At 36.8% G+C, this 19,320-nt stretch overlaps 1 protein-coding gene across 2 annotated transcripts in view; it reads right to left on the minus strand.

The window, feature by feature from the left end:
* Window positions 1-583: 583 nt before the first annotated feature.
* Window positions 584-19,320, minus strand: part of POU2F1 (POU class 2 homeobox 1) — a 113,598-nt gene continuing 94,861 nt past the window's right edge. For both annotated transcript variants that reach the window (XM_032219475.1, XM_032219474.1), the window contains 3 exons: window positions 15,972-16,317; window positions 15,479-15,567; window positions 584-13,513 (listed from right to left, as the gene is read on the minus strand). In XM_032219475.1, coding sequence (XP_032075366.1) covers window positions 13,203-13,513; window positions 15,479-15,567; window positions 15,972-16,317 — 746 coding nt within the window. In that variant the 3' untranslated portion in view covers window positions 584-13,202. The remainder of the gene's footprint in view (window positions 13,514-15,478; window positions 15,568-15,971; window positions 16,318-19,320) is intronic.

Genomic DNA, 19,320 nt, shown 5'->3' on the forward strand with positions numbered 1-19,320 from the left:
AACCTAAAAGGCAACAATTCTAAAAAGTTAAATGATAATATTAAAGATTAGTTATTATGATTTCACAAATAGGACCACATCTGAATTAATATACAATACAAATTTTAAAACTGCCCCTAATCTCTTTTTTTATTATGCACAACTGCATATATGGGTACATAGATACAAAATGTATCTTCATCCTCTTACCTATCAGTAGCTTACTCTGCCTTGACGTCCTTTGATAATGAATTAGCTGTTGTTAAAGGTTAGGAAAGACAGGAATTGCAGTCCAGAATATTTAGAGGGTATTAGGTTGAAAAAGGCTCCTTTGAATAGTGAAAAAAAACCTGAGTTTTATATACATTCAGTTCAGAGTTGAAAACCACTGTAAAACATAACCAGTCACCAAATTATCAGGAATAGTGTGTATGATTTTAGATTATAATACAGATGAAAGAAAAGCCTACCTGTTCTTGTACTTCGCTGAGAAAACAAATAACCGTTGGTATAAAGTAAGGTCAGTTTAAGATAGTAGAAAACTTAGATGCTGGCATTTCGTTTTGTCTCTAGTATTTTTTTAAAAATCACAAACACGCACATGGATGTTAAAACACTTGGAAAAATGGTTTAATGAAGTTTACAACAGAAATGAACTGTACAGTTACAGTAAGTCTCATATATATAAAAATTACAGCAGACAAATGCATCTACACAAAACCTACCATTTTCATCCTGATTCACTGTAATCTACAGTTTCTCAATGCCCACAGCCGCCTGCAGGCAGCCACTAGGGGAAAAACAGAAGATATCTTTAAAGAGACAGCATTATTTTGCGCTCCCTCGGGATATGGGTCTCAGAGTGAGCATAAGCGAGAATGAACCTTGTAGGATATGTAAACCACTCTTTTATGTTGCATACATTCCAAATTAAATTACACAAATGATCATGAAAAGAAGAATCAATGAAAAAAAATCTGTTCATCAATGTAAATGAAGCTGTGCAGTCCACAAAGATTACATACCAGGTTTTGCAAAAGAAAAGGCAATAAACCTTTTTCTAATCAATGTTTCCACTGTCTTATGGCAACATAATTCTCTTTTAACAAACAGAAAAAAGTTAGGACATCAGAACCATTCATAGGGCTTTACCTGTCTTCTTATCTGACCTTTGGATATGAATGGACGATGCCTTCTGAGTAGGGCAAGGGTTCAATTTCACCCATATAAGCATGCTGTCTCTTTAAAAAAAAAACTCTCTGTTCAGAATGGCAATAAGAGAAAATGCAATCTAAATTGACAATCTGATGGAAATTACAGATTATGTACATTTTTCCTCAATTATGAACACCTAGGCAGTGAAAACTATTGTGTTAATACGTACATAGACACACCCAAAACATACAAAAATACTATTATTTCAAACTACTAAGAATAAGACAATCAATTATCTCCATGCTATGACTTTTAAGAGCATTACACAGAAACAAACAAGGATTTAAACACATTTTTAATATCCCAGAAATATAGCAAAATATACATCTAAGCTTTGGAATTACTGAGGTTAGACTAATGCAAGTGCTGGGTAATTGTACTTAATACACAAGTCTAAAGTTCTGCAGGAAAGAAATTATCTTTGGTATCTGCATCAGGCTAATATTATTAACATTTGGATTTTGCTTTGGGATAGAGCTTGTATGACCCTAGAACCAAACACCCCTACTCAACTGAGATTTAAAAGATTTGTGTAAAAAGTTCCTTCGCTGGCAACCCCCCTCCCCCAAAGTTTAAAAAGTCATAGGCATCTACCTAGCAAAAATGTTGAGAAATACAATGCATAGTTGCACAGTGGTGCTGCAAAAATAATGAACAAGTAACAAAAAGGAAAAAGCGGAAAATAAGAAACAAAATTCAGATATTTCTCACAATAGGACAGCCTCTTCCAAGCAGTGGCAGGGGGGAAGCTCAGAAGTGCACTCTAGCATGTATTAATCAATTTATCACCCAGCTCACAAAGGGTTAAAAGTACCCATCAGAGCAGCCAATCATGCACCAAGGTCTTCAGCTTCACAACCAATATATAAAGCTCCATCAAATTTCCCCAAGCTTTTCTCTATGCCCCTTGGATTTGTAATCTTGTAAGAGTACTTTGCATCCCAAACGGAGTGGGAGAAAAGCGACCTTGCTGACCAAATCCACCTTACCTTAGATCAAGCCATCCATTGCATCTTGGACTGGAAGGCAAAAACCACTTTGGGGTTCATCTCTTCCACACCCAGAAAAGATGGCTTCCCGGATTTGATTGGTGCTGAAGATGCCCTTTGTCTTTGGTTTGTTTGTTTGTTTTGAGTTTATACAATCATTAGGAAATCTTTGGTTTTGGCTGGAATTTTTTTAAAAGAACAAAACAAAACAAAGAAACCGCTCCCCTCAGCATATAGCAGGGCACCGTGACCTGGCAAAGCTTCCCTTTCTAAAGGGGTAGGTAAAAGTACATTCAAACTAAAATGGTAGAAAGAGTATGGATGCAGCTTCTGGTTAACCCAGAGGGAAGAGGTGGCAAATGAACAAGATTGTCAAATAATAAAAGAACATGTTTTAGAAAAGGAGTGACACACAAAGACAACAGGTTAAAAGATAGAAAGTGGTATGTATGCAGACAATTTGGCCCTGGCTTGATCCTGGAAAACAAGAGCCCTGACATCTCGCCAGGAGGTGGCAGAAGGCAGCATACAGATTTCATGCACAGGCTGGGAAGAGATGGGTATTCAAAGGCTACAAGATGACCCCCGGTAACCAAAACAAATAAAAGATTGCAATTTGCCCTCAGTTTGCAGTAGCTTTTAAGCAGCAACATTCAGAGGCTTTCGGGGATCTGTCCCCAGGTTACAGGTCACGGTTTGCTATAGGCCAGAGTTCAATGCTAATTAAAGGAAGGGTGGCAGGCTTGGCATCTCTGTAGGGTTTGGAGAAAGTTAAAGCAAGTTACTCGGTTACGAGTTAGAAATGAGGTATACGACAGCTCCTGTACCTGTGGCGGATAAATATCCGACACCTATTCATACCTAGCCTTAGATACTATTACAGAAAAAGGAAATGGAACACCAACATGGTAGGATCAAGGAGTGAAAATGTCTCATGGTGCTCTGAAAGATTTTGCCTTGTGGGTTTTAGAGAAAAGTGCAATTCTTCTCCAATGAGTTTTGAGTAAGTAGAGTTATCTATGCACTGCCATATCAACATCTACGGTATTTTCTCCTTGCAGTTCAGAGAAACCAAATCTTAAGCGTTAAAATCATAATAAGAATTATATAGGGCAAACAATGGCTCCCTGCCCCCACAATAATGCCCTTTACAAAACTACTGAAAAAGTAGCTTTGCTTGATGTATATCTTAATTAAATGCAGACTTATACATTCCAACATATATCAAATAACTTATAGTATTCTTATCACCAGCACCATCAGTGCTGAAAACTTTCTGATATATCAAATGAAGTTAGAAATTATTTGGAAAACTTATTTTAATGGGTTTTACCCACTGAAAAAGCAATACTGTTTTTGGTGTGTCAGAAGAAGATTGTGACAATGAACATTGGAGGAAGAGTTCACAACAGACTTTAAGTCAATATTTTGGCATCAGCAAACAAAGATAAGAAATAAGGCAGAAGAGAATCATTGCAGTTCTCTCCATTAAGAATTTTTCTTTCGAGATCCCACCTACTAACTGTTTCATTTCCTTCCTCTCCTTTTCAATATCTTTTGTTCCAAGTGCTCTTAACTTTGATAGTATTTTCCTATTCTCTACCTATAAATCTAACTAGTTTAGGAAAATCACACAATATTAATATCACTTTACATAAAGTCAGAACACCAAATCTATTATTAAAGCTTTCAGTGAGGTTATGCATTCTAGCCGATTTACAAAGTAAGAAATGGACAACCCATATATAATTACACAACTGCTTTCTTTATACGAGCATACGTCGAACTTGATTATTGCAGTTAATCAAGCCACAGCATGTCATGTGAGAATATTGAAAGCTCTTCTGGTGAGTAAAAAACAAAAACAAAACAAAACAGTTATCTCCAACATTTCCATTATGTAAAGAAAAAGACATCACCCAGTACATCTGAGCTGTGCCAAAAGATGATGCATTTTTAAAAATATTTCAGGTTTCCCTGTTTCCAAATAATAGCTTATGACTTTGGGCTTTGTTTTAATCAGTTCCTCATTCCAATATGTACTTAATGAAATCAGCCAAATTCATAAACTATGTCCTCAAAGAAAAAAAGCTATCAATATGAACTTCTAAGACCACCTGGTTTTTTAAAAACCTTAACACACTCCAAAAACAGGAAAGTTGGCCAAGATTACCAGTGCCTTTAAGCATAAAAGCCATTGGAAATTCTCCCCTCCAGTCAACCTAAGTCCTTCATTCTCAAATAATATGCCAGCCCACAAATACACATACACTAACATTATTTTAAAGAATATGTAGAATAAGGATGGAAAAGACAAATTTAAAGAATTCAGTCTTCAAACCAAAATATGCATTATTTGCAAAAAATGACAGTCTCTCAGCAAAATTAATACAAGAATAATGATCTATTCAGTAAGAAATCTTTTCTCCCAAGGACTATCTTACAAGATCATCTTTCCCCCCATGTACACTTTGTTTAAGTGTTCAGAGGAGATTAGTGTTTAGTTTGGTTTATCTTCTGCAATTTTTGGTCTAGACAAGGTTAACATTGTTACTTTAAAATTATTTTAAAAGTAATTATTATTAAACACTACAATCAATGAGTAGGGAAAAAGCAACCACTTTACCATAACTTTCTGATTTCATGTAGATGGAAATCTTTCCCTCCCACCCCCAAGTTAAACATCTTGGCTTAAGAGTAAACCTAGTGCAACTACACAGGTTGAAATGGGTTGCTAATTTTCTGTGTGTACAAATAGCACAATATAGCAACTCAAATTGGTAACCTGCATGCTGTCTTTTGAAATATTGAATATTATTGATAAAATCAAAGAATCCCAGATTTAGGAGTAAGCGTCTGCTTCCTTTGGCAAGATCAAATTTTAAAAAAAGAGAGAGATGGAAGTTGTAAGCAACATTTGACTTCTAGTAGGAGTGTACTTGCTATTCAAGTGTAAAGCTTTGTTAAAACTTCCAGTTTAGAGTCAGTTACTGGCTGGTTTGAATATTTTGTAAGTATTCAACCCTGAAACAGAGCTATTTGAACTCAAAGCCCTGTTTCAATTCTGAAGAATTTCCAAAACATTTGGGCAACCATTTTGGACTCAGAACAGCATCATAAAGTCTCACACTTGAAACAGTTTGAAATGTTTTTTTACACCCCTACCTCTAGCATAGTTAACATACTTTGCTTCTTTTCAACGCCATCCCTGTAAAACACAGAATTCCAAATACATATACACTGGGTTTCCAAAAGCTTAACTAAACTCTACCACTACAATTACCTCCACTATTTATAAAGATGCTCTCTCCTGATTTTTCAGTCTACAAACAATACTAACAAAGCTATGCTGAGGTATCTTTTTAAAGGTGCCAGAAAACCAGCTGCTACCAAAGGCATTGTTTCTACAATTCTGTAACATTGCCTGCTTTAAAAACAAGAGATGAGAAGGGACAGAATGATCTTCTGAATTATTTCAGTCAAGATGTCTTCATTTTACTCTCCTGGTGAGAAAATATATAACAAAGATACTAACATTCAGTTCAACAACATAGGTTTGAACAGAAGTCAGAATGTGCCAGGAGGCAACGACAAATACAGCAACATTAAACATTGTAAATAGTTTTCCTTCTCAATAATAAAGCTACATTAGTTCCAGTGTGAATCAAAGATCATTGTAATTTGCCTTAAGAGCAAATCTCTGTGCATGCAGTAGAAATGCAGATTGTGTTCCCAGAGCAAAGGTAAATGTCCGCTGCATATTTACGTTATAATTTCCTAAAATGGGATATAATATTTCATTTAGGAAAAATCTAAATGTGTGAAATAGCTTCATATTCTTAAATAAGGGATTCAAAGTCTGGCATGTGCTATTGATAATTAACCAAAATTAAAAACTGAGCTTCCTATTTATAAATTGTTATTTGGACAGGGAGTGGGAGATTAATCAAAGATTGATTTGATTTCAGATTTTCATTAACAGTTGATTTAGATGTCTTTCTATATCATGAAAATAGAAATTTGTTTAGTATTGCATGGTGTATGTTTAAAATAGCCTAGTAGAAATATGGAATAGAATGAAAAATTCATTTTCCATTTAGATCCAATATGACTTCATGAATTTGAAAGCAATAGCAAAAAATAAGTGGACAATAAAAAAAAACCTACTTAAAATGTTAAAAACCAATAATAATCCATAATAAAGTAAGAAGAATTCAGGACAATGAATTGGCACTAATTACAGTTGTGTTTCTTCTCCTCTTACCATAAGAAAGGAACTCAAATCCAACTGAAATATTCAGGGATATGATTTAACTTTTCCCACCTATTCATCTGAAATGCTGACAAGTTAAATTTGGCCCCAATGCTGCACAGAACAAGAATTATGCAGTTGAGATTTTAAAATAATATATTGCTTTAAGAATACTAGAATGTAGCTTTGCATAATTGGCCAATGTATCCTAAGGTCACAGACAACTCTTTATCAACAGATTTTTCTTCTGGTAGTGTTTACTCTATGATCACTTTTTCCTATATACATTTATGAAATTTTGAATCCTTGTAGGATTCATATTTAAAAAGTACATATAGGGATACACAGATTAAGTATAAACATTTCAAACTTTTGAGATAAAACGGGGAAAAGAGTCAGGTCAAGAATATTCTTTCATGCCACTTTTTTGGTCCATCCATAGTATGAGAATCATAATGAGAATTGTAATTTAATGCTAACATTATTTTAAGCAAATGTAACTGTAAAATGTGTTTGCTAGCATGGTTTATTATTCCTTGTATGTAACAAAATAGAAAGTCACGTATTTACTTTTGCACCATCAATATAGTTTGGTAACTTCAAAAGCAAGATGGCCAGATCAAATCCCAGAGTTTGCCAAATGATTATAAGGTTAGAAATCAATTTTATATATTTATTATGCAAAATTTCTCAGGTGTTACTAAATTAATAGGGGGTGGGGTGGGAGGGCTTCCTAAAGCAAGACCTCAACAATATTTTTCAGAGCTCACCATTTGCAAGCTTCATTTTGTATGGAATTTTTTTTTCTAGAAATATATGTTTTGCTTACTATTTTGTTCCCTGTAACATTTCATTTGACTCAAATCCCATATTTCAGTGTTCTACCCTACTTGCCCCCCAAATGCCAAACACAGTTTCAGAGTCTGTCCACTGCTAGCTGCATACCCACATTTACTCACTGGCAAAAATTCCCCAGTCTATAATTTTGGTTTGGATTGAAAAATTAGAGTGCATTGGCAATATATTTTTATCTCAAATATTTGTTTAATTATATCTTGCTGTCAGAATTAAACATAAAAAAACTATTGCCAATCAAAGTGATAGTGAATTAAATACGGGCTATATCTTTTAACAAAGAGCCAGTTTACATTGTTCTAGATTCTTGTTTGTTGTAAGGACAGACAAAAAAAAATAAAGAGCCCAGATAAAAATGACTATCTGAATAAACTTTCCACACATCATATACAAGTGAAAAGAAAAGTTAAGGAGAATAAGGCAACGATGGATTTTAAGCCTGGTTTCTAGCATTGGAAATTTTGCAATTCTTCTGCTCTTCCTTATATCTTCAAATGACATGTACCATCTTTGGCTGAAGTCTCTAGTATATAGCTAAAATTTACATTTATTGTAATGCAATATAATGCATTCTATCAAGTCAGGGTGCAACATTATTTCCTCTGGCAACTGAAAGTGAAAAAGTGGATCCAACCTTTGGGATTGCATTGTTTCCCAGCAGTAGAGAAAGACTGCTGTATTTCCCTCACTGGCCACCTGAATCCTCATCCACTACATTAAAATTCTCAAAAGCACAGTATTCTCCACAAAGTATGCCTACATCCTTGGGTCAACATGTAATGTTTCTAAGATCTGATCTCTGTTGATAGAAATAAGATGTAACCTGGGATTGCACTTTCCTCTAAAAGAATTCTTCCTATCCATCCTGCCTTTTTATATCGCCACAGGTTACTAAAGTTAACACGAATCTGGTCCACTCTCAATACAATTTATCACTGTATTATTTCCAATTTTTGTAGGCGTCAAATAAAACCACTAAACATATAGACCTTTATATGGAATAGATACAGAAATGGCAAAAAGGTCCAATACTTTTAGACAGAGTTCAGCCATCCCAGTGCTGCCACATCCATATTTCATATACAGTCAGTCTACAGATCCTAGGTATTAGTATTCAAGAAAAACATCTCTATGTCTAGAAAACAAATTTAATAGTAATAGGTCTCATTCCCTGTGTTACTTGAACAGTTCAACAGGTCTGTTGGCTTATTTCTTGTGCTTTGAAGCATTAAGTTACAAATGGCCAGAGAATCAATATTACATATTGCCAGAAGATGTTTACAAAACCAATGAAATATGAACTAGTAACAACTTAGCTAAAATGACATTTTTGGAGATCTAGCTCTTCAATTTGAACAATGTAATTCAGCGTGGGATGAGCTACTGGAGGTGGCCTAGAAGACATTCTTAAACCAACAAGATAACTGGACAGTCTATTGGCATAGCTGTAATAATTGTGTTTCAATAAAGTTGCTATATATATAGACAGATTTATACATTTCCAAAGGAAAGGGAAAAAAGGGGGAAAAAGTCTACATTTAATCGACTTACATAAAGTTCGAGCCCTGAACAAAAAGGAGCCATAATACATCAGAAAAGCATGAATGTTATGCTCTTCAAAAGTAAACTGTTAAAAAAAATATTCAAATGATGCTTGTCACATATATGAACCCTATACATGAAATCCATAATGTATAAACTGGTAGCACATGATCAAAATGAAAAATCAAATTTGAAATTCTAAACTTCATGGGTTCAATGTTTTCAACCCCTTTTGTACATTTGTTACTTTATAAGATGGAAGAACAACTTTCTCACTGCAGAAAGTATTTACTTTAATTTAATGACCTTAAATGCTTACAAGTTAGATTAACCTCAGACTGTATCTTAAAATATTTGTCAAGAGATTTATTTTCTCAAGATGTCATTCTTTTTACACCTTTAAAATTCTGGCATTTTGGCTTCATTAAGAGTAATAGAAAGTTTCCTCCTGATTTGAAAGGAACATAGATTGTTCAACTTTCAGAAATTATCGTCAGCTGCAAAGACAAACTAGAAAGGAGAAAGGAGAAACTAGGATAGAAATCTATCTGTTCCACCATGAATCACCAATAAATTTTTATGGCAATCATCTCTAATCTGAAATTTGCCAGATGCACTAGATTGAAATTCCCATCATCCTCAGCCAGTGTTATTTCTGTATTGAGGCAAAGAGAAAGGTGATCCAATTCTGTGAAGGATACCAGATATAAGATTGATGTAAACTAAGGTAATAAGAATAATATTGCAAATTTTGGTTTATAAAATGGTGTCTCACTGAATGCGATGAATAGGAAAACAAGATAACTTGGCTATGAAATGGGAACAGTATCACTTGTAACATATTTTAGAACACTGAGAGATTGGAACACAATTAACTCAAGTGATAGAATTAATAAGTGATCATCTCTAGTTATTAGAAGATACATATACAGTGCACATATTTTTGAGTGCATAAACTACATTTGTAGTGACTATTAGAAAGTTTTCGCAACTACTAGAATATGTGTTTTCTGGCCTTCCATATTGTTTATTCCTACAGATTCTCCAATTGTGCACATCTGATATTTTGCTGAAATTTTAAATCAATTGTAACTATTACAATATTATGGAAGCTGATGATTATTTTAGACTGTGCAATAATATTTATGTTAATTTATGGAGCATGCGTATACTGAGTAGAATTAAGTAGGTGGCAAAATAATAAATAGTGATAACCATTAAAACTCCAGTATTTTTGTATTATTGGAAAATTTTAAACAATCTCCTGATAACTCATCAAATATATAACTGAACCACTTAAATCAAACATAAAACTTACAATTCAACCAAACAATTGCTGGTTTGTCTGTTTCTGAATTTCCAGTTTCTCTGGTACAAGAGTTATAACACCTTTTAAGAGTGTGGCTATTTGTACGACACATGGAAGAGTGGAAAGGTCTGAAAAATGTTTATAAATAAGTTGATACAATGCCTGTTGGATTCATGCATTGTATGAGCAAATTAAAATAATTATGTTTTATAGCTATCATCTGGGATAATTAGAATTCTGAGTATCTCTATATCATACTTTCACACCTAACAAAAAACAGTGAACCTAATCAATTACAGGCAGACAAGCCAAATTAATTTCCCTGAATTTCTTTGAAATGTTAATGATGATAAAATGGGTATTTTTTGTTTTTTGGTTCATAAATCCATAGGATCTTTTCCTTAAAGCCTACGGGTGAGCAAACACAATCAAAAGTCGCATTACCTTCTTTGCTTTTATAATTATGTGTGTGTTTGTGCATGTATAAAAAAGCAAAATCTTTTTTCAATGGACAAAATAAACATTTACTGGACTGATATTTACTTTGGTAGAAATTAGTCAATATAATGGCCTATAGGCCAGCATCTTGAATATTCTCCTGCCTTATTACCTACTTTGACTGTAGCATGCTGTTGCTATAAGTCAATTAAACATTTGACCCAAAATATTATAATTGTATTCTGAGACTAGAATGATGGAGATAGCATATCACAGGATTTAGACTGATCCAAACTGCTAAGGAAAATGCAGAATCAGCTAAATTAGTAAGCGTTTGCCATTGTCATTCTATTTACCCACCCCGAACCATGGAAATTAGAAAATAATCAAGTTAAGACTTTGCCCTAAGGATATACAAAAAGATCAACCTCTCCCCACCAAAAGATTAAAACAAGCAGCAATTTTTACATAAAATAATAAACAAATGAAAAGAAATTGTCAGTAGCATCTATCACCTCTCTGCATCTGAACTGCACTTATACAAACTAGTCCATTAGTACAGCAGCTTGCTAGAAATTGACTTTGGTTCAAGCTTAGTTTTAAAAAAATAAAACATTAAAAAAAATAAACACACATTAAAGACGGTGGACGGACATTTGCTCATTTCCCTGCTTAACAGTTCACAAGTTTTTTTTTTCAGTTTTAGGAAATAATTTCTTATATTTAAATAGCTTGTGAATCAGGAAGTTGAAGATTCATAGATGAACAGAGAACAGGCAGCATGATAGCAGGTGAAGGAGACAGATTTGCACCAGTTGATAGTTAATACAGGATTGCAAACTGGAGTCATCAACCAGAGATGGCAATATAAATGAACTCTCTTTCTGTTAGCTGATGAGAGACAATATTTTTTGGGGGGGAAGTAATGGATTGAGGCTATGTGAGCTTAGGAACTACCTTGTCCCTCTTCCCCATATTCCAAATAGTAATAGAAAGGAACATTGAACAGTTGATATTTTCCAATTTGTCTCAAGGAGATAGGAAAGTGCCAGCTCTGCGGTAGTGATCCAACTTCTTTTCATCTGAGTTCAAGTCAATATAACATTTTCTCTGTCTCCTTTCCTCCTTCTCTCTCTCTCATCCATTGTCAGCAGTTGTTTGCACATACTACTTGATGCTTGAGAACAGTTTTACCCTCTTTAGTAGAGATGTTTACTGCCATAAATGATTTAGCAGCAAAAACCAGAAACAGCACAAAACATTGCAAAATACATGCAACATGCCAGTGCTCATCGTATTCCACAGCAAGTTGGCCTGTTTTCCAATCACCCCTTACCACTATTTCCCACAGCAGCAAGCAATGGTAAAAACACTACAGATTGTTTACAATGGAACAAGATTACAAGGCTGCTTGTTATGGCTGTGTTGGCGTAAACAGTACTTCCTGTTCATGTGACCTAGTTTACTTCTGAAACAGAAATGTTTTATATTCAAAATACAATCATAAAAGCAAGAGACTCCAGGAAAAAAAAGTCTAAAAATGAGCCAATGCAGGTTTTTTTCTTTTTTGAAATCCTATGCCAAACAGCTGGTAGGAAGATTTAGTGGACGTATATGAGTTATCAGCAATATAGGCAGTCTCCTGAGAAAGTAAATAACAGAAGTATTTCCAAAGTTGTAAAGTGGCAATTTCCATGCAATTAGGAAAGAAGAGAATCATTTACCACAATAGTTGAAACAGACTCTGCAGGCCAAATCCTTTCCCCCTTGGATCAACAAGAGCCAAAGACGTGCAAATGAGGGCTAGATTTGGCCAAATATGATGAACAAACTGCTGTCTAAACAAAACTCCCACCTCACATGTGTGGACAATCTTTGCCCATGACCCTCAGTATGTTTATTTTAACTGCCAACACTTCTGAGAGAATCTCATAAAACACTCCACCAAGGATATTATAAAGAATATTTGTGATTCACTTGCTTCCCTCTCTTCTCCTTTCCTTCTGAGTGGCATGGGAGCTCACGGAAACTGTTCCAGGAGCAAAGAGAAATGTGTCCAAACTTTCTTTGTCTCTTTATATAAAAAATAATAATAATCATAAAGAGATACACAAGTAATACAGGCCTGCCTAAACTGTACCAGTTAAGAAAGGAACCCCCAACACGATTGATAAGATTATAAACATCTTGTATGACATTATGGCCTGTACAACAGACCAATAAAAGATAATTAAAAAAAAGATATTCAGATCAAAAAGAAAAGAAAAAAGAAAACCCATTCCTATGTTTGAGTTGATAACCCACCTTAACCTGTCACTGAGACTGCTGAAATGATAAGTAGTCCTTTTTTTTTTACATTTTTGGTTAGAAAGTTCTCCAATCAATGAAGCAATCCTGAAAAGACAGTGTTTCTTATAAAATTAGGCAATTGTTTGTCCCAGTTTTAAATCCTTCTTTTTCTTGCTGTTTTTTTTTTCCTGTTTCTAATATTTTTCCTTCTCTCCCTTGTCCCCAGTAAGACGGCATGAGGAAGCCAAACATAATTTGCAGTTCAGAAGCCCAGCTGCCAGCCAATCTCACTGCAGCATGGAAACAGGCTAGGGTTAGCACAGCTGAGCCCAACTCACTGTGCCTTGGAGGCCGTAGTGGTGGTGGAAGCAGCCCCACTGGCTGAAGCCACTGTGAAGAGAGAGTTCTGGATAGATTCCGCTGAGGTGGAGGTGGCATGAAGGCTGGCAACTGGTCCAGAGGCCCCTGCGGAAGCTGCAGCAGCAGAGACCAAACTAACTGGGTTGCTGGTGAGCAGTGAAAGATTCTGAGGGTTCAAGAACAGTGGGGCAGTTACGATGTTGGGTGTACCTCCAGCATTGGCAAATACCAAGTTTCCAGTTGCATCCAGCGATGTTATTGGAAGAGAGCCACCAGATGCAAGAGCTAAAAAGAGGAATAATAAATATTCACATTAACACAGCCACCTCCCCAAAATACTACAGGGAAATAAAATTTAAAAAAAAAGAAAAGAACTTCCTTTTAAGGTCTCTTTAATGATTTGCATTGCAAATTCATTTTCCACTTAAGGAAATTTCCAATTTTTGCCACATAGGAAATACAGATTTGAAAAATGAAGGTTCATTAGATTCATTATGAAGGATCATGAAAATCACAAAATTGTATTTCTAAAAACTTGCGATGACTTCCAAAATCAAGGCAAATAATCCTTAGACTCCAATCAAGTAGCTGGGAGATGAGAAACCCTCTTTTTTTGCCACAGTGTGGGTATTTTGATTGCCAATTCTGCCTAATTGACCACATAATGAGATTTGAATTGCCTGTTCAATAAGGGGTTCAAGCATTTTTAATCACTAAGCTCATATCCTCAGAAATCTTTGGTCTGTAACTTCAGAAACCAAATGGATTTAGATATACTTCTACATATGTACCAAATTCAAATGGAAGGGGGATTTTAAGTGACTGTTTCACAAGAGAGCCAGTTTGGTGTACAAATTAAGGTGCTGGTGTAGAAACCACAATAATGTGATTCCAGGCATCTCTTAGGCATGAAAACTGGTTGGGTGACCTTGGACTAATCACTCACACTCAGCCCACCCTACCGCACAGGCCTGTTGTAAGGAAATTAAGAGGCAGGACAATTAGGTATCTTTGCCACCTTTAGATAGAGAGAAATAAAGAAAGTAACATTTTCCCAATATTTCCAACATTTTGGTTTTACCCCTGATCCTAACAAGCTCTCTGAGTTCAAAGCAAGTTACAAGGTAGTTAAGGTATTAAAGATTTGTTATGTAATTTAATATGTGAACATGTATATCAGAGGCTTACTTGTCGCCTTTCATCCTACAATGGACTGAAGTAGACATTTTTATTCATGTACCCGTATTTTTCGGAGTATAAGACGCACTTTTTCCCCTCAAAAAAGAAAAATCTGGATGCGTTATATACATCGAATACAGCATTTTTTGCCTCCCGAAGCCTCGACCTTCACCCAAATGGCCATGCATAGCCTTATAAAGGCTTTCAGAGAGCTCCTGGAGGCTGGAGAGGGCAGAAATGAGCAACAAATGGGCCGTTTTTTGCCCCCCCAGCCCCCAACAGCATTCTATAAGCCTCCATAAGACTATGCATGAAATTTTTTTTTTTACAAAAAATGGGCCTGTTTTTGTGAAAAACGGACCGTTTTTGGGAGGTTTGCAGAGTGCAAAACTTTCCCCCCCCCCTTTTGGAAAGCTGTTTAACTGATTGATGAGAATTACATTGATCAAGTGCTGTGCCAGCAGAAACAAGGTGCTGCAGATTGTCAATGATTTCCTTCTCCAGCACATGGACAAATACACCTCCTGGAAACATCTACCTACCTACTTACTCTTTCTCTTTCCCTACCTATCTACTGTATTTCTCTCCCTCTATCCCTTTACCTACCAACCTACCTACTCACTCTCTCTCTCCCTACCTACTGTATTTCTCTCTATCTCTTTCTATCCCTCTACCTACCTATCTACCTACACACACACTCTCTCCCTACCTACCTACTGTATTTCTCTCTCTCTATATATATCCCTTTATCCCTTTATCTATCTACCTACCTACCTACCTAACTATTCTCTCTCTCTCCCTACCTACCTACTGTATTTCTCTCCCTCTCTATCCCTCTACCTACCTACTTTTAAAAAAAACAATGCCTCTTCAAAATCTTGGTCTGTCTTATACTCCGGTGTGTCTTATACTCCGAAAAATACGGTATGTTTCTTTAGAAATAAATCCTTGTTAAATTATTTCAACTAGGCCTTTACATTTCAATTATACATAATATTTACAGCTTTCAAAACAGAAACAGAAAAAAAGAAACTTAACAGGGACAGAAAGTATAATGTAGTAGTAACTAACCTTGAATAGTTGCCAATGTACTGTTGCTCATCAGAGCTGGGCTGAGAGCACCACCTAGCGTTCCAGGATTGAGACTAAGTAAGGCACCTCTGTAAATCCAAAACGTAAAGCAAAACAACCAAAAAACAAAAAAACAAAAAAAACAAGTGAGTTGTTAATTTAAAGGCAAAATGTATCTTTTTCTAGAATTTTAACTATAAGAACTGAAGTAGATCTATTAAATAAACTTTAATTTTGATTATACAATAACACACTATAGCACCGTAAATATTTGAGGACTAAAGTGATAGAAATATGTACAAGGATCCACTAAATATTTTTAAACTAGGAAAAGTGTCAAATGTTCTACTGTTATACTTTCATTAACAGAGAATTAACAAGATATGTAGATTTTTAATCACCATATATTCTAGATAAAGATACTGAAGTGCGATGACCCCTAGGTTCTCTCACTGAACTTTATATTTTAAAAACAAGTCTTAAAGATACTCACCCAGCTGCAAATTGGGAAGATGCCATCAAGCCTGGATTCAATCCTGCTGCAGCTGCCATTGCAGCCAGACTTGCATTTGCAGGCAACTGTGCAGCTCCTTGTAGTGCAGCTGCTGCTGCAGTTTGCAGACCAGAAGCAGTTACCATCACCTGGCTGGTCCCAAGTGCCGAGGTCAGGGGGGTGGAGGTTGTCTGTGTTGTGGTTGTCTCACTGGCACTGGATGCCTCAGATGTGGAAGCAGAGGCAGAAGGAGAAGGACTTAGGGAGGGTGATGTTACTGCCGAGGAAGCTGGAGGCGCCGTAGAAATTACAGTTGCGGTATTGTTGGGTATGGTTTCTGTGGTGCCTAAAACAATACAATATTTGAAGTACCTGGAGGGAGCCAATGTTACTCTGATGGAACAAAAGGGTAAGAATTAACTTGAATTTAAATAGTGGCTAACTCAGGGCAGATACAAGTATCCTTGCTTAACAACTGTCCTGTTTAGTGATGTTAAAGGTTATGACAGTGCTAAAAAACTTCATGGATATACCAATTTCATATGCCTATTTCTTTTGAGAAATACACAATATTATTTCCAACCATGCCTGACCACTCATAGATGTTTTAAAATAGCAATATATGGCATTTGGTATGTGTAAGAACCAGGGGTGGGTTTCAAAAATTGTTCGAACCTACTCTGTGGGCGTGGCCTCCTTTGTGGGAGTGGCTTGTCACCCATGTGACCAGATGGGAGTGGCTTGCCACCCATGTGACCTGGTAGGAGTGGCCAAGACAATGTTATTACTAGATATTACTAATTACTAGATATTATTAATATTACTAGATCATTATTAATCCGTAGATAACTGCGGGACATTACACACACACCCACACACACACCCAAACTATGACAGTGCTAGGAAAACACCCAAAAAATAAGAATCCCCCCCAAAAAAGACTGCCAATGAAACTATTTTTTTTTCCTAAGCCTAAGGACAGGAAAGACAAAGTCACTGGAATAAAAACCATCAAGGCAATGTGGAAAATTATAAAGGACAGGCGCTCACAGAACCATCAACCACCTCAGAATTACCTAAACAAGGAGGGTGAAACACACTGCCTTGCAACAAACCTGGCCTGCCCATAGAAAAGCAGTCACTTTGAGACACATAAACCTGGTCTGAACACTTAAAAGCAACATATTGCATCACAAATGAAACATTTGCAAAAAGGAATAACATTTCTTGTAATAAACATGCTATAAACAATAAATAAAAAAAATTCCCTAAAATAATTAAAAAGTACCGCGTTCAGAGAACACCAAAGGACCCCACAGTCCTCTCCCTCCTTATCTTTTTCTTTTTTGTTCTAACTTTCTCCTCCTCCCCCCCCCCCAACCCCACTTCCTTCTAGCACTGATGACGTTACCTAATTTGGTAATGAAATGCCTGTAAGAAAACCACCAAGCTCAGAAAGCAGCAAGGATCCCACTATCCCCCACCTCCTCTTTCTCCCTCTCTTTCTCCTGTTTGTCCTTTCTCTTTCTTCCCCCCCCCCCACTCCCTTCTAGCACTGATGATGTTACCAAACTAGGACTGCTGGAGAGGAGCTCTCACAGGCACAATCTATCTGCAGCCGTAAATGACTGCAAGCAGCAGCTTCAGGCACCTGCTCGCAGCTGACAGTTGCGTTTGGGAGTGGAGGTGGCGGCCGCGGAAGCGGGCACAGATGGGATGTCCCCGCCTGCTGAGTAGAAGGAGGTGGCGGGGATGTGTTGCTAGGCGGCCGGCAGGGTGGAGGTTGGTGCGGCGCTGCCACACTTGCCCTTGGGGCTTTTCTTATGGACATGTTGGCTGGCGCTGCTTCAGGGCACCCGGGTGCCGGCTCTTCTGAGTGCAGCCCATTCCCCCTCCCAAGAAGACCATTTTCTTTTTAAAAACGCCTCTGCAGACGATCTTGAAAACCTGCAAGGTTGCTTTGGGAGAGGGAAGACAGGCAGCATTCCCCCCACCCCATCCCTGGTTGCCTGCAGCCTCGGAGCCTTCCACAACAGTAAAGGCAATTAAGAACTTCTCTCACTCGTGAGATTTTCTTTACTGTGCAAAGGCTTGCTTTAAGGCTGCAGGCTCTGAGGCTGCAGGCACCCAGGGAGGGGGACAGGGGGAAATGCTGCCCATCTGTCCCCTTCCAAAGCAACCTTGCAGGTTTTCAAGATCATCCAGAGAGGCGTTTTTTAAAAAGAAAATCCTGAAAAGCCACAAGATTTGGAGAGATGGGCAGCCAGTCTTTTTTTTGGGGGGGGGGGGGATCCCCAGAACCAGGAGCGCAACCCGCACGGCTTGTTCAAAGAGCAAAAGAAAGGGACAGGAGAGGAGTTCGGCTGTTTGAAAAGCCCGGCTTGGAACTCCTCTCCTGTTCCTTCTTTTGCTGTTTCTACATGCCGAGCGGGTCGTGCTGCCTTGTTGGCAAGGGCACTTTGCAGCGACAGGGGCCAGGAGCGGTACCGGCGTTCCCGGAAGTTAATTACTTCCGGGTTCACGCAAACCAGGGCGATCCGGGTGGAACCCACCCCTGGTAAGAACCCTAATTCAACTAAGAACTGAACACTAATTCTTTTCAAGACTCACATGCATTTCCTGATGCTATCAACTTCCTCCTCAATCGCAATACTATAATCTTAGTTCTTTGTCCAAAACAAGAGACTCCTGATCTCTTTGCAAGTCAGTCAGAAATTGAGTGGCATTGAAAATACCCTTTTTGTAAATCTGTTTCTATTTTATTCATTTTGGTTTTTATTTTTCATAAAGATTTTTTTTGTACCTCTGCAAATCTTGGAGCTCCCCAAATCTGTTGGTATCTCCTTTTTGTTAATGCAACCATTTTGGCTACAGAATAATTAGCAATTATCTCTGAATTTTTTGTTAAAAAAAGATGGAATTATATATCACTCTATTCAATATTTCTATTGCTCCAATTAAAGCATTTCCACATAAAAGCATAAACCACATAAGGTGAATTTTAACTTGTACCTATTGGTTGAAAATCCTATTACAGAAGACAGTTTCAAACACAACTATAGGGAGTCAAGTGTGCATATCACTTGAATTGATTTTAGTCTCTCTTCCCTTACACACTCAGTGATTCTTTTGCATGAACATTTAGCATCAACAATTAGACTAACAGTAATTTATTTTAAAAACTCAATATGGCCCAAAACCCTAGGCAATCACAATATTAAGAAACACAATTCTTATATAAGAACAGTATTAAGAAACAAACAATAATTTGGCTGCTTTAAATTTTAGATCAGAATTGACTTATTCTGCAACTCTTTATTAAGCTAAAGTTCAGTGTTGTTTAGTACAA

This window comes from Thamnophis elegans, chromosome 6 (assembly GCF_009769535.1).
Source record: "Thamnophis elegans isolate rThaEle1 chromosome 6, rThaEle1.pri, whole genome shotgun sequence".
NCBI classification, from domain to species: Eukaryota; Metazoa; Chordata; class Lepidosauria; order Squamata; family Colubridae; genus Thamnophis; species Thamnophis elegans.